Genomic DNA, 15000 nt, shown 5'->3' on the forward strand with positions numbered 1-15000 from the left:
AACGAGGTAGTTTAGAGAAGATGAGGAACAGCTGGGAGAAGGAGAGGAAGAGAAGGTAACCTAATACGACCAGCAGAGGGAGACGAAGAGAAGAGAAAGAACAGGAACAAGACATAATATGACAATACATGACAGTACCCCCCCACTCACCGAGCGCCTCCTGGCGCACTCGAGGAGGAAACCTGGCGGCAACGGAGGAAATCATCGATCAGCGAACGGTCCAGCACGTCCCGTGAGGGAACCCAACTCCTTTCCTCAGGACCGTACCCCTCCCAATCCACTAGGTACTGATGACCACGGCCCCGAGGACGCATGTCCAAAATCTTACGGACCCTGTAGATAGGTGCGCCCTCGACAAGGATTGGGGGGGGGGAGACGAGCGGGGGCGCGAAGAACGGGCTTAACACAGGAGACATGGAAGACCGGGTGGACACGACGAAGATATCGCGGAAGAAGAAGTCGCACTGCGACATGATTAATGATCTGAGAAATACGGAATGGACCAATGAACCGCGGGGTCAACTTGCGAGAAGCTGTCTTAAGGGGAAGGTTCTGAGTGGAGAGCCAAACTCTCTGACCGCGACAATATCTAGGACTCTTAGTTCTACGCTTATTAGCGGCTCTCACAGTCTGCGCCCTATAACGGCAAAGTGCAGACCTGACCCTCTTCCAGGTGCGCTCGCAACGTTGGACAAAAGCCTGAGCGGAGGGGATGCTGGACTCGGCGAACTGAGACGAGAACAGCGGAGGCTGGTACCCGAGGCTACTCTGAAAAGGAGATAGCCCGGTCGCAGACGAAGGAAGCGAGTTGTGGGCGTATTCTGCCCAGGGGAGCTGTTCTGACCAAGACGCAGGGTTACGAAAAGAAAGACTGCGTAAGATGCGACCAATAGTCTGATTGGCCCGTTCTGCTTGACCGTTAGACTGGGGGTGAAAGCCGGAAGAGAGACTGACGGAAGCCCCAATCAAACGGCAAAACTCCCTCCAAAATTGAGACGTGAATTGCGGACCCCTGTCCGAAACGACGTCTGACGGAAGGCCATGAATTCTGAAAACATTCTCGATGATGATTTGTGCCGTCTCTTTAGCAGAAGGGAGCTTAGCGAGGGGAATAAAATGAGCCGCCTTAGAGAACCTATCGACAACCGTAAGAATAACAGTCTTCCCCGCTGACGAAGGCAGTCCGGTGATAAAATCTAAGGCGATGTGAGACCACGGTCGAGAGGGAATGGGAAGCGGTCTGAGACGGCCGGCAGGAGGGGAGTTACCGGACTTAGTCTGCGCGCAGACCGAACAAGCAGCCACGAAACGACGCGTGTCATGCTCCCGAGTGGGCCACCAAAAACGCTGGCGAATGGAAGCAAGCGTACCTCGAACGCCGGGGTGGCCGGCTAACTTGGCAGAGTGAGCCCACTGAAGAACGGCCAGACGAGTAGGAATGGGAACGAAAAGAAGGTTCCTAGGACAAGCGCGCGGCGACGGAGTGTGAGTGAGTGCTTGCTTTACCTGCCTCTCAATTCCCCAGACAGTCAACCCGACAACACGCCCCTCAGGGAGAATCCCCTCGGGGTCAGTGGAGGCTACTGAAGAACTGAAGAAACGAGATAAAGCATCAGGCTTGGTGTTCTTAGAGCCCGGACGATAAGAAATTACGAACTCGAAACGAGCGAAAAACAGCGCCCAACGAGCCTGACGCGCATTAAGTCGTTTGGCAGAACGGATGTACTCAAGGTTCCTATGGTCAGTCCAAACGACAAAAGGAACGGTCGCCCCCTCCAACCACTGTCGCCATTCGCCTAGGGCTAAGCGGATGGCGAGCAGTTCGCGGTTTCCCACATCATAGTTACGTTCCGACGGCGACAGGCGATGAGAAAAATACGCGCAAGGGTGGACCTTGTCGTCAGAGAGGGAGCGCTGAGAAAGAATGGCTCCCACGCCCACCTCTGACGCGTCAACCTCGACAACGAACTGTCTAGAGACGTCAGGTGTAAAACGATAGGAGCGGATGTAAAACGATTCTTGAGGAGATCAAAAGCTCCCTGGGCGGAAACGGACCACTTAAAGCACGTCTTGACAGAAGTAAGGGCTGTGAGAGGAGCTGCCACCTGACCGAAATTACGGATGAAACGACGATAGAAATTCGCGAAGCCGAGAAAGCGCTGCAGCTCGACGCGTGACTTAGGAACGGGCCAATCAATGACAGCTTGGACCTTAGCGGGATCCATCTTAATGCCTTCAGCGGAAATAACAGAACCGAGAAATGTGACGGAGGAGGCATGAAAAGTGCACTTCTCAGCCTTCACAAAAAGACAATTCTCTAAAAGGCGCTGGAGGACACGTCGAACGTGCTGAACATGAATCTGGAGTGACGGTGAAAAAAATCAGGATATCGTCAAGGTAAACGAAAACAAAGATGTTCAGCATGTCTCTCAGGACGTCATTGACTAATGCCTGAAAGACAGCCGGAGCGTTAGCGAAGCCGAAAAGAAGAACCCGGTATTCAAAGTGCCCTAACGGAGTGTTAAACGCCGTTTTCCACTCGTCCCCCTCCCTGATGCGCACGAGATGGTAAGCGTTACGAAGGTCCAACTTAGTGAAAAACCTGGCTCCCTGCAGGATCTCGAAGGCTGAAGACATAAGAGGGAGCGGATAACGATTCTTCACTGTTATGTCATTCAGCCCTCGATAATCTATGCAGGGGCGCAGGGACCCGTCCTTCTTAACAAAAAAAAACCCCGCTCCGGCGGGAGAGGAGGAGGGGACTATGGTACCGGCGTCAAGAGCTACAGACAAATAATCTTCGAGAGCCTTACGTTCGGGAGCCGACAGAGAGTATAGTCTACCCCGGGGGGGGGGGAGTGGTTCCCGGAAGGAGATCAATACTACAATCATACGACCGGTGCGGAGGAAGAGAGGTGGCCCTGGACCGACTGAACACCGTGCGCAGATCGTGATATTCCTCCGGCACCCCCGTCAAATCACCAGGCTCCTCCTGTGAAGAAGAGACAGAGGAAACAGGAGGGATAGCAGACATTAAACATTTCACATGACAAGAGACGTTCCAGGAGAGGATAGAATTACTAGACCAATTAATAGAAGGATTATGACAAACTAGCCAGGGATGGCCCAAAACAACAGGTGTAAAAGGTGAACGAAAAATTAAAAAAGAAAGGGTTTCGCTATGATTACCAGAGACAGTGAGGGTTAAAGGTAGCGTCTCACGCTGAATCCTGGGGAGAGAACTACCATCCAAAGCGAACAAGGCCGTGGGCTCCCTTAACTGTCTGAGAGGAATGTCATGTTCCCGAGCCCAGGTCTCGTCCATAAAACAGCCCTCCGCCCCAGAGTCTATCAAGGCACTGCAGGAAGCTGACGAACCGGTCCAGCGTAGATGGACCGACAAGGTAGTGCAGGATCTTGAAGGAGAGACCAGAGTAGTAGCGCTCACCAGTAGCCCTCCGCTTACTGATGAGCTCTGGCTTTTACTGGACATGAAGTGACAAAATGACCAGCGGAACTGCAATAGAGACAGAGGCGGTTGGTGATTCTCCGTTCCCTCTCCTTAGTCGAGATGCGGATACCCCCCAGCTGCATAGGCTCAGCACCCGAGCCGGCGGAGGAAGATGGTAGTGATGTGGAGAGGGGGGCAACGGAGAACGCAAGCTCCTTTCCACGAGCTCGGTGACGAAGATCAACCCGTCGCTCTATGCGAATAGCGAGTTCAATCAAGGAATCCATGCTGGAAGGAACCTCCCGGGAGAGAATCTCATCCTTTACCTCCGCGCGGAGACCCTCCAGAAAACGAGCGAGCAAAGCCGGCTCGTTCCAGTCACTGGAGGCAGCAAGAGTGCGAAACTCAATAGAGTAATCTGTTATGGATCGATTACCTTGACATAGGGAAGACAGAACCCTGGAAGCTTCCTCCCCAAAAACAGAACGATCAAAAACCCGTATCATCTCCTCCTTAAAGTCCTGATACTGGTTAGTACACTCAGCCCTCGCCTCCCAGATTGCCGTGCCCCACTCACGAGCCCGTCCAGTAAGGAGAGATATGACGTAGGCGATACGAGCTGTGCTCCTGGAGTAAGTGTTGGGCTGGAGAGAAAACACAATATCACACTGGGTGAGGAACGAGCGGCATTCAGTGGGCTCCCCAGAGTAACACGGCGGGTTATTGATTCTGGGCTCCGGAGATTCTAAAGCCCTGGAAGTGGCCGGTGGATCGAGGCGGAGATGGTGAATCTGTTCTGTGAGGTCGGAGACTTGGGCGGCCAGGGTCTCAACGGCATGTCGAGCAGCAGACAATTCCTGCTCGTGTCTGACTAGCATCGCTCCCTGGATCTCGACGGCTGAGTGGAGAGGATCCGAACTCGCTGGGTCCATTCTTGGTCAGATTCTTCTGTTATGCACGTGAGTGAGGACCCAAAAGCGGTTTAACAAAAACAGAGTCCTTTAATGTCAAAACACAGGGAAGACATAGATCCTCTTCAGATGTATATAATGGCAAAATAGACAACCCGCAGAGAGGGCGATAAATGAATCATAAAGTCCTTCTGATATTTACAGAAGAGTCCCCCTTCTAGCAGCAGAGGAGAATAGCTGGGTTAGCGGCGACAGACTGCTGGTCTCTCTGGGTAGGCGCGGGTCGTAGAGGACAGAGGTACCTGATCACACGTAGCATCAGATGAACAGGCAGATTCCGACAGGACGGGACAAGGGTGAAGCAAACGAGACGATAGTTTGGTTCTGGCATGAGAAACTCAAACGAGAATCTGACAAAGACAGCAGCAGGAACAGAGAGAGAAATAGAGACCTAATCAGAGGGAAAAAAGGAACAGGTGGGAAAAGGGTGAACGAGGTAGTTTAGAGAAGATGAGGAACAGCTGGGAGAAGGAGAGGAAGAGAAGGTAACCTAATACGACCAGCAGAGGGAGACGAAGTGAAGAGAAAGAACAGGAACAAGACATAATATGACAATACATGACATTTTCCACCATATTTTGCAAATAAATTCATTTAAAATCCTACAATGTGATTTTCTGGATTTTTCTTCTTTCATTTTGTCTGTCATAGTTGAAGTATACCTATGATGAAAATTAGAGGCCTCTCTCATCTTTTTAAGTGGGAGAACTTGCACAATTGGTGGCTGACTAAATACTTTTTTGCCCCACTGTATATAAACACCAGCAATGTACTGCTATATAAACACCAGTAATGTACTGCTATATAAACACCAGTAATGTACTGCTATATAAACACCATCAATGTACTGCTATATAAACACCAGTAATGTACTGCTATATAAACACCAGTAACACCAGTAATTTACTGCTATATAAACACCAGTTACACCAGTAATGTACTGCTATATAAACACCAGTAATGTACTGCTATATAAACACCAGTAATGTACTGCTATATAAACACCAGTAATTTACTGCTATATAAACACCATCAATGTACTGCTATATAAACACCAGTAATGTACTGCTATATAAACACCATCAATGTACTGCTATATAAACACCAGTAATCTCTTCAGAACACATTGATTAGCCTGGTCATATTCAGTTTGGTTGTAGTTTATCAACCCAACAAATTCTGAAAGCTCCTACTTTCTTCCACGTTTTCTCCCCCTCTCCCTCCTTCTCTCTACCCACCCACGCCTTCTCTCTACCCACCCACTCCTTCTCTCTACCCACCCACCCACGCCTTCTCTCTACCCACCCACCCACTCCTTCTCTCTACCCACCCACCCACGCCTTCTCTCTACCCACCCACCCACGCCTTCTCTCTACCCACCCACCCACGCCTTCTCTCTACCCACCCACCCACGCCTTCTCTCTACCCACCCACCCACGCCTTCTCTCTACCCACCCACCCAATCCTTCTCTCTACCCACCCACGCCTTCTCTCTACACACCCACCCACGCCTTCTCTCTACCCACCCACCCACGCCTTCTCTCTACCCACCCACCCACGCCTTCTCTCTACCCACCCACCCACGCCTTCTCTCTACCCACCCACCCACGCCTTCTCTCTACCCACCCACGCCTTCTCTCTAACCACCCACGCCTTCTCTCTACTCACCCACGCATTCTCTCTACCCACCCACCCACGCCTTCTCTAACCACCCATGCCTTCTCTAACCACCCACGCCTTCTCTCTAACCACCCACGCCTTCTCTCTACCCACCCACCCACGCCTTCTCTCTACCCACCCACCCACGCCTTCTCTCTACCCACCCACTCCATCTCTCTACCCACCCACCCACTCCTTCTCTCTACCCACCCACACCTTCTCTCTACCCACCCACCCACGCCTTCTCTCTACACACCCACCCACCCACGCCTTCTCTCTACCCACCCACCCACTCCTTCTCTCTACCCACCCACGCCTTCTCTCTACCCACCCACCCACTCCTTCTCTCTACCCACCCACCCACTCCTTCTCTCTACACACCCACCCACTCCTTCTCTCTACACACCCACCCACTCCTTCTCTCTACCCACCCACGCCTTCTCTCTACCCACTCACCCACGCCTTCTCTCTACCCACCCACCCACGCCTTCTCTCTACCCACCCACCCACGCCTTCTCTCTACCCACCCACCCACGCCTTCTCTCTACCCACCCACCCACGCCTTCTCTCTACCCACTCACGCCTTCTCTCTAACCACCCACGCCTTCTCTCTAACCACCCACGCCTTCTCTCTACCCACCCATGCCTTCTCTCTAACCACCCATGCCTTCTCTCTAACCACCCACGCCTTCTCTCTACCCACCCACGCCTTCTCTCTACCCACCCACCCACGCCTTCTCTACCCACCCACGCCTTCTCTAACCACCCACGCCTTCTCTCTACCCACCCACCCACGCTTTCTCTCTACCCACCCATGCCTTCTCTCTACCCACCCACGCCTTCTCTCTAACCACCCACGCCTTCTCTCTACCCACCCACGCCTTCTCTCTACCCACCCACTCACTCCTTCTCTCTACCCACCCACCCACTCCTTCTCTCTACCCACCCACTCCTTTTCTCTACCCACCCACCCACTCCTTATCTCTACCCACCCACTCACTCCTTCTCTCTACCCACCCACCCACTCCTTCTCTCTACCCACCCACCCACTCCTTCTCTCTACCCACCCACCCACACCTTCTCTCTACCCACCCACCCACTCCTTCTCTACCCACCCACCCACGCCTTCTCTCTACCCACCCACTCACACCTTCTCTCTACCCACCCACCCACGCCTTCTCTCTACCCACCCACCCACGCCTTCTCTCTACCCACCCACCCACACCTTCTCTCTACCCACCCACTCCTTCTCTCTACCCACCTACCCACACCTTCTCTCTACCCACCCACCCACACCCTCTCTCTACCCACCCACTCCTTCTCTCTACCCACCCACCCACACCTTCTCTCTACCCACCCACTCCTTCTCTCTACCCACCTACCCACACCTTCTCTCTAACCACCCACGCCTTCTCTCTACCCACCCACGCCTTCTCTCTACCCACCCACCCACTCCTTCTCTCTACCCACCCACCCACTCCTTCTCTCTACCCACCCACTCCTTCTCTCTACCCACCCACTCCTTCTCTCTACGTACCCACCCACTCCTTCTCTCTACGCACCCACCCACTCCTTCTCTCTAACCACCCACGCCTCTCTACCCACCCACCCACTCCTTCTCTCTACCCACCCACCCACTCCTTCTCTCTACCCACCCACTCCTTCTCTCTACCCACCCACCCACTCCTTCTCTCTACCCACCCACCCACTCCTTCTCTCTACCCACCCACCCACTCCTTCTCTCTACCCACCCACCCACTCCTTCTCTCTACCCACCCACCCACTCCTTCTCTCTACCCACCCACCTACCCACACCTTCTCTCTACCCACCCACCCACTCCTTCTCTCTACTCACCCACCCACGCCTTCTCTCTACCCACCCACCCACGCCTTCTCTCTACCCACCCACCCACACCTTCTCTCTACCCACCCACTCCTTCTCTCTACCCACCCACGCCTTCTCTCTACCCACCCACTCCTTCTCTCTACCCACCCACCCACACCTTCTCTCTACCCACCCACCCACTCCTTCTCTCTACCCACCCACCCACGCCTTCGCTCTACCCACCCACTCACACCTTCTCTCTACCCACCCACCCACGCCTTCTCTCTACCCACCCACCCACACCTTCTCTCTACCCACCCACTCCTTCTCTCTACCCACCCACCCACACCTTCTCTCTACCCACCCACTCCTTCTCTCTACCCACCTACCCACACCTTCTCTCTACCCACCCACTCCTTCTCTCTACCCACCCACCCACTCCTTCTCTCTACCCACCCACCCACTCCTACCCACCCACCCACTCCTACCCACCCACCCACTCCTACCCACCCACCCACGCCTTCTCTCTACCCACCCACCCACTCCTTCTCTCTACCCACCCACTCACGCCTTCTCTCTACCCACCTACCCACTCCTTCTCTTTCTCTTCCCCTCTATCCCATCTATGCCCTTCCCCTTCCTCACCCCACTTCACCCCTCTCTCTCTCTTCTGGTGTAGAAGTGTCACTGAACTGATATAGGTTGAAACACAGTTCTCTCCCTGTGTTGTCTGATTAATGCCAGACATGAATAGATGTGGTGTCTTGTTGAACTGCATATATACCTCTACACACACACATTCACATACACACAAACCCTCATCTGCTGTTTGTCTTGTGCAGCGGGCCAGTGGGAGGTGGCGTACAGCGGTCCCGTTACAGAGTGTGTGTGTGAAGAACTGACGCCCGGCACAGTTTACCGCCTGCGAGTGTGTAGCATCAGCACCGGTGGACACAGCCAGGTGAAACACACACACACACACACACACTCGCACACACCCCATGGTCAATAATCCATTTAATCACACAATTAATCAATTGACCTTCCCATGATCCTCTGTGTTCTGCCAGTGTTCCTTCAGCGTTCCGGTTCGGACGTTGAGCGTCGTCCCCGGACCCTGCCAACCGCCCAGGCTCGTGGGTAAAGCCAAACACAAGGAAGTACAGTTAGAATGGGGTAAACACACACACACACACACACACACACACACACACACACACACACACACACAGTGTCTTTTACTGTCTGGAAGGTCAAATCAACCTTTGGTTGTTCTCTGCTCTTCATTGCGCCCAACCTAATACACCCTGATTACGACCATGTTACAACACACACACACACCCACACACACACACACACACACACACACACACACACACACACACACACACACTGTGCACCAGCTCTAAGAAACCTAATTCACTTTAATTCAGCTTTATTGCGACTCTAATGCAGCCTATCTAAACCTTAATGTAGCCTAATGTAGTCTAATTCAGCTGCATTCTATGTGATTAAAGTAGCTAGAATCGGGCAGGCCTCAATATAATGTGGCAAATGTTCCTCATTAAGATGTGTGTGTGTTTATGTCTGTGCGCGTGTGCGTGCTGGAGACTAACACTCCCCATTAAAAAACAGACTGAAGGACAATTGAGTAGACTGTGTTCTCTCTCTCTTTTTCAATCTCCCTCTTTTCTCCCTTTTATTCGCTTTCTCTGCGTCACACCATAAAGCTGTCTGAAACACATAGAGAACACTAATGAGTGGATGAAAAGACAGTTAATTCAAACCCTCCCTCTGTTCTGCTGTGTTTGACTAGGTGCTGCAGCTTGTTATACTAGATTCAAATGTTTGTCTTCTCTCTCTCTCTCTCTCTCTCTCTCTCGCTCTCTCTCTCTCTCACTACCCCTCTCTTTTTCTCTCTCTCTCACTACCCCTCTCTTTTTCTCTCCCTCTCCCTACCCCTCTCCATACCCCTCTCACTACCCCTCTCTTTTTCTCCCCCTCTCACTACCTCTCTCACTACCCCTCTCTCTTTCTTTCTCTCTCCCTACCCCTCTCCCTACCCCTCTCCCTACCCCTCTCACTACCCCTCTCTTTTTCTCTCTCTCTCCCTACCCCTCTCCCTACCCTTCTCTTTTTCTCTCTCTCTCCCTACCCCTCTCCCTACCCCTCTCACTACCCCCCTTTCTTTCTTTCTCTCTCCCTACCCCTCTCCCTACACCTCTCACTACCCCGCTCTTTTTCTCTCTCTCTCTCTCTATACATCTTTCTCTACCTCTCTCTCTCTCTCTCTCTCTCGCTCTGTCTCTCTCTCTCTCTACCTCTCTCTCTAACTACCTCTCTCTCTGTCTCTCTCTCTCTCTCTCTCTCTCTAACTACCTCTCTCTCTCTCTCTCCTCTCTCTCTACCTCTCTCTCTCCTCTCTCTCTACCTCTCTCTCTCCTCTCTCTCTACCTCTCTCTCTCTACCTCTCTAACTACCTCTCTCTCTCTACCTCTCTCTCTCTCTACCTCTCTCTCTCTCTACCTCTCTCTCTAACTACCTCTCTCTCTCTACCTCTCTAACTACCTCTCTCTCTCTCTCTCTCTCTCTCTCTCTACCTCTCTCTCTCTCTACCTCTCTCTCTAACTACCTCTCTCTCTCTCTCTACCTCTCTCTCTCTCTACCTCTCTCTCTAACTACCTCTCTCTCTCTCTCTCTACCTCTCTCTCTCTCTCTCTCTCTACCTCTCTCTCACTACCCCTCTCTATTTCTCTCTCTAACTCTCTCTCTCTACCTCTCTCTCTCTCTCTCTCTCTCTCTACCTCTCTCTCACTACCCCTCTCTATTTCTCTCTCTAACTCTCTCTCTCCCCTTCTCTTTCCCTTTCTCCTTTCCTCCCCACTCTTTCTCTCTTTCCCCTCTGACCCTCCCCCTCCTCTTCCAGATGCCCTGACGTCAGAAGGTGTGTGTGAGGAGTGTGTGTTCAGTCTGGAGATGACAACATCAGAGGACAACGCTGAGTCCAGTGAGATATACAATGGGACAGAGCTGCAGTGCAGTGTGGGTAACCTGCTGCCAGGGGCAACCTACAACTTCAGACTGAGGGCTGCCAACGAGGCTGGGGTGAGGCACACACACACACACACACACACACACACACACACACACCCTAATGAACGATGACCAGGGGCAGGCAGACAAACACTCTCTAGTCTAATTGATGTGATCAGTCCATCCCTGAGTGCTATTCAGACTTAGTTCAAGAGGTACTCAAACACACATACACACACACACACACGGTCTGATCAAAGTAGCAAACTGATAAGTGCTCATCAAAAACAAGGACATACAGAGGAACAAACAGAAAGTCGACTGGAGACCAATTCTCCCAGCATCTGGTATTTAGTCCAATCAGACAGTCTTCAGTTCACTGCTCTGATCAACCATCTGCTGCAGCCTCTATCTATTCTACAGCCATGTCAAGGCACTCTGCCCCATTTAGCAATCATAGAAATGATTTGAATGCAGGAATAGTCATGCTCGAAAAGTCATGTTTGATTGATTAAAGTTTCATATGCGCCCGATCTGAGCTGAGCCTAAATCTAATTCAACGGTTGATCAAACAGACTTTACCATTTGTGAGCCTGCTACTAGAAAAAAAATTATTTTTCCTATAATGTTGCTTGTGTGTTTCCTGCCATGTGACCTACGTGTTTCATGTCATGTGATCTACGTGTTTCATGTCATGTGACCTACGTGTTTCATGTCATGTGACCTACGTGTTTCATGTCATGTGACCGGTATGTTTCCTGTCACGTGACCAGTGTGTTTCCTGTTTACTTCCTGCAGTTCGGAGAGTACTCTGAGGCAGTGGAGGTGACGACAGCAGCGGGTCCTCCAGGCCAGTGTGTGGCGCCACTCATCACTCTGAACAACACCACCTGTCTAACAGTCAGCTGGGAGGTACTGCCTGTCTATCTTCTTTACACTCTGTCTACACTTCCATCTAGAACAGAGACAATATGAGAGAGAGAGGGGTAGAGAGAGAGAGGGGTAGAGAGAGAGAGGGGGGTAGAGAGAGAGAGGGGGGTAGAGAGAGAGAGGGGGGTAGAGAGAGAGAGGGGGGTAGAGAGAGAGAGAGTAGAGAGGGGTAGAGAGAGAGAGTAGAGAGGGGTAGAGAGTAGAGAAAGAGAGAGGTAAAAAGAGAGAGAGTAGATAGAGAGTAGAGAGGGGTAGACAGACGGTAGAGAGAGAGGACAAACATTACCTCCAAATAACAAGAGAGAGTAGAGAGAGAGAGAGGAGAGGGGTGGAGAAAGGGGTAGAGAGAGAGTGGAGAGGGTTAGAGAAAGAGAGAGGTAAAAGAGAAGAGAGTAGATAGAGGGATAGATAGAGAGTAGAGGGGTAGACAGACGGTAGAGAGAGAGGACAAACATTACCTCCAAATAACAAGAGAGTAGAGAGAGAGTAGAGAGAGAGAGCGAGGAGAGGGGTAGAGAGAGAGTGGAGAGGGGTAGAGAAAGAGAGAGGTAAAAAGAGAGAGAGAGTAGATAGAGGGATAGATAGAGAGTAGAGAGGGGTAGACAGACGGTAGAGAGAGAGGACAAACATTACCTCCAAATAACGAGAGAGAGAGAGAGTAGAGAGGGGGTAGAGAGAGAGAGAGCGTGGAGAGAGAGAGCGAGGAGAGAGTAGAGAGAGAGCAAGTGAGAGCGAGTGAGAGAGAGGAGAGAGAGTAGAGAGAGGGGTAGAGAGTGAGAGCGAGGAGAGAGAGAGAGTAGAGAGAGGAGAGAGAGAGAGGAGCGGGGTAGAGGTAGAGAGAGAGGGGTAGAGGTAGAGAGAGAGGGGTAGAGGTAGAGAGAGAGAGGGGTAGAGGTAGAGAGAGAGAGGGGTAGACAGACGGTAGAGAGAGAGGACAAACATTACCTCCAAATAACAAGAGAGAGTAGAGAGAGAGAGAGGAGAGGGGTGGAGAAAGGGGTAGAGAGAGAGTGGAGAGGGTTAGAGAAAGAGAGAGGTAAAAGAGAAGAGAGTAGATAGAGGGATAGATAGAGAGTAGAGGGGTAGACAGACGGTAGAGAGAGAGGACAAACATTACCTCCAAATAACAAGAGAGTAGAGAGAGAGTAGAGAGAGAGAGCGAGGAGAGGGGTAGAGAGAGAGTGGAGAGGGGTAGAGAAAGAGAGAGGTAAAAAGAGAGAGAGAGTAGATAGAGGGATAGATAGAGAGTAGAGAGGGGTAGACAGACGGTAGAGAGAGAGGACAAACATTACCTCCAAATAACGAGAGAGAGAGAGAGTAGAGAGGGGGTAGAGAGAGAGAGAGCGTGGAGAGAGAGAGCGAGGAGAGAGTAGAGAGAGAGCAAGTGAGAGCGAGTGAGAGAGAGGAGAGAGAGTAGAGAGAGGGGTAGAGAGTGAGAGCGAGGAGAGAGAGAGAGTAGAGAGAGGAGAGAGAGAGAGGAGCGGGGTAGAGGTAGAGAGAGAGGGGTAGAGGTAGAGAGAGAGGGGTAGAGGTAGAGAGAGAGAGGGGTAGAGGTAGAGAGAGAGAGGGGTAGAGGTAGAGAGAGAGAGGGGTAGAGGTAGAGAGAGAGAGGGGTAGAGGTAGAGAGAGAGAGGGGTAGAGGTAGAGAGAGAGAGGTGTAGAGGGAGAGAGAGTGGAGAGGGGTAGAGAGAGAGTAGAGGGGTAGAGAGTAGAGAGGGGTAGAGTAGAGAAAGAGAGAGGTAAAAAGAGAGAGAGTAGATAGAGAGTAGAGAGGGGTAGACAGACGGTAGAGAGAGAGGACAAACATTACCTCCAAATAACAAGAGAGAGTAGAGAGAGAGAGAGGAGAGGGGTGGAGAAAGGGGTAGAGAGAGAGTGGAGAGGGTTAGAGAAAGAGAGAGGTAAAAAGAGAGAGTAGATAGAGGGATAGATAGAGAATAGAGAGGGGTAGACAGACGGTAGAGAGAGAGGACAAACATTACCCCCAAATAACGAGAGAGAGAGAGAGAGAGAGTAGAGAGGGGGTAGAGAGAGAGAGAGAAAGTAGAGGGGTAGAGAGAGAGAAAGAGTAGAGAGGGGTAAGAGAGAGAGAGAAGGTAGAGAGAGTAGAGAGAGGGGTAGAGGTAGAGAGAGAGAAAGTAGAGAGAGGGGTAGAGAGAGAGAGAAGGTAGAGAGAGGGGTAGAGAGAGAGAGAAGGTAGAGAGAGAGAGAAAGTAGAGAGAGGGGTAGAGAGTAGAGAGGGGTAGAGAGAGAGAAAGTAGAGAGAGGGGTAGAGAGAGAGAGAAAGTAGAGAGAGGGGTAGAGAGAGAGAGAAAGTAGAGAGAGGGGTAGAGAGGGGTAGAGAGAGAGAGAGAAAGTAGAGAGAGGGGTAGAGAGAGAGAGAGAAAGTAGAGAGAGGGTAGAGAGTAGAGAGGGGTAGAGAGAGAGAGAAAGTAGAGAGAGGGGTAGAGAGTAGAGAGGGGGTAGAGAGAGAGAGAGAAAGTAGAGAGAGAGAAAGAGTAGAGAGGGGTGAGAGAGAGAGGTAGAGAGAGTATAGAGAGAGGTAGAGAGAGAGAAAGTAGAGAGAGAGGGGTAGAGAGAGAGAGAAGGTAGAGAGAGTAGAGAGAGGGGTAGAGGTAGAGAGAGAGAGAAAGTAGAGAGAGAGAGAAGGTAGAGAGAGTAGAGAGAGGGGTAGAGAGAGAGAAAGTAGAGAGAGAGAGAAAGTAGAGAGAGGGGTAGAGAGTAGAGAGGGGTAGAGAGAGAGAGAAAGTAGAGAGTAGAGAGGGGTAGAGAGAGAGAAAAAATTGTTCCCGGAGAGTTTATATGAGTCTCGTGTCTGATTGGATGTTTGGTACCTTCCTGTTCTGTGTGTTTCTCCTGTGTTCTAATCTGGTCATGTGTTCTAAGACGTTCTGTGTTGTGGTTGTGTGTGTTTCTCCTGTGTTCTAAAACGTTCTGTGTTGTGGTTGTTTGTGTTGTAGAGTCCTGAAGGATCAGGCTCTGACATCTCAGAGTATCGCCTGGACTGGTCCAGGGAGGAGGAGCCTATGGAGCTGATCTACTGTGGACCAGAGACCCAGTGTGAAGTATCAGACCTGACCCCCGCAACACACTACTGCTGTAGACTGCAGGTACACACACACTACTGCTGT

General features: G+C 51.4%; 1 protein-coding gene across 3 annotated transcripts in view; it reads left to right on the forward strand.

Annotated features, from left to right (window-relative positions):
* The window catches only part of LOC139373104 (fibronectin type III domain-containing protein 3B-like), a 143084-nt gene that overhangs the window by 86877 nt on the left and 41207 nt on the right, over positions 1 to 15000 (forward strand). For all 3 annotated transcript variants that reach the window (XM_071113215.1, XM_071113214.1, XM_071113216.1), the window contains exons 18-22: positions 8749 to 8867; positions 8977 to 9082; positions 10833 to 11011; positions 11738 to 11851; positions 14830 to 14979. In XM_071113215.1, coding sequence (XP_070969316.1) covers positions 8749 to 8867; positions 8977 to 9082; positions 10833 to 11011; positions 11738 to 11851; positions 14830 to 14979 — 668 coding nt within the window. The remainder of the gene's footprint in view (positions 1 to 8748; positions 8868 to 8976; positions 9083 to 10832; positions 11012 to 11737; positions 11852 to 14829; positions 14980 to 15000) is intronic.

This window comes from Oncorhynchus clarkii, chromosome 18 (assembly GCF_045791955.1).
Source record: "Oncorhynchus clarkii lewisi isolate Uvic-CL-2024 chromosome 18, UVic_Ocla_1.0, whole genome shotgun sequence".
Classification (NCBI taxonomy): Eukaryota; Metazoa; Chordata; class Actinopteri; order Salmoniformes; family Salmonidae; genus Oncorhynchus; species Oncorhynchus clarkii.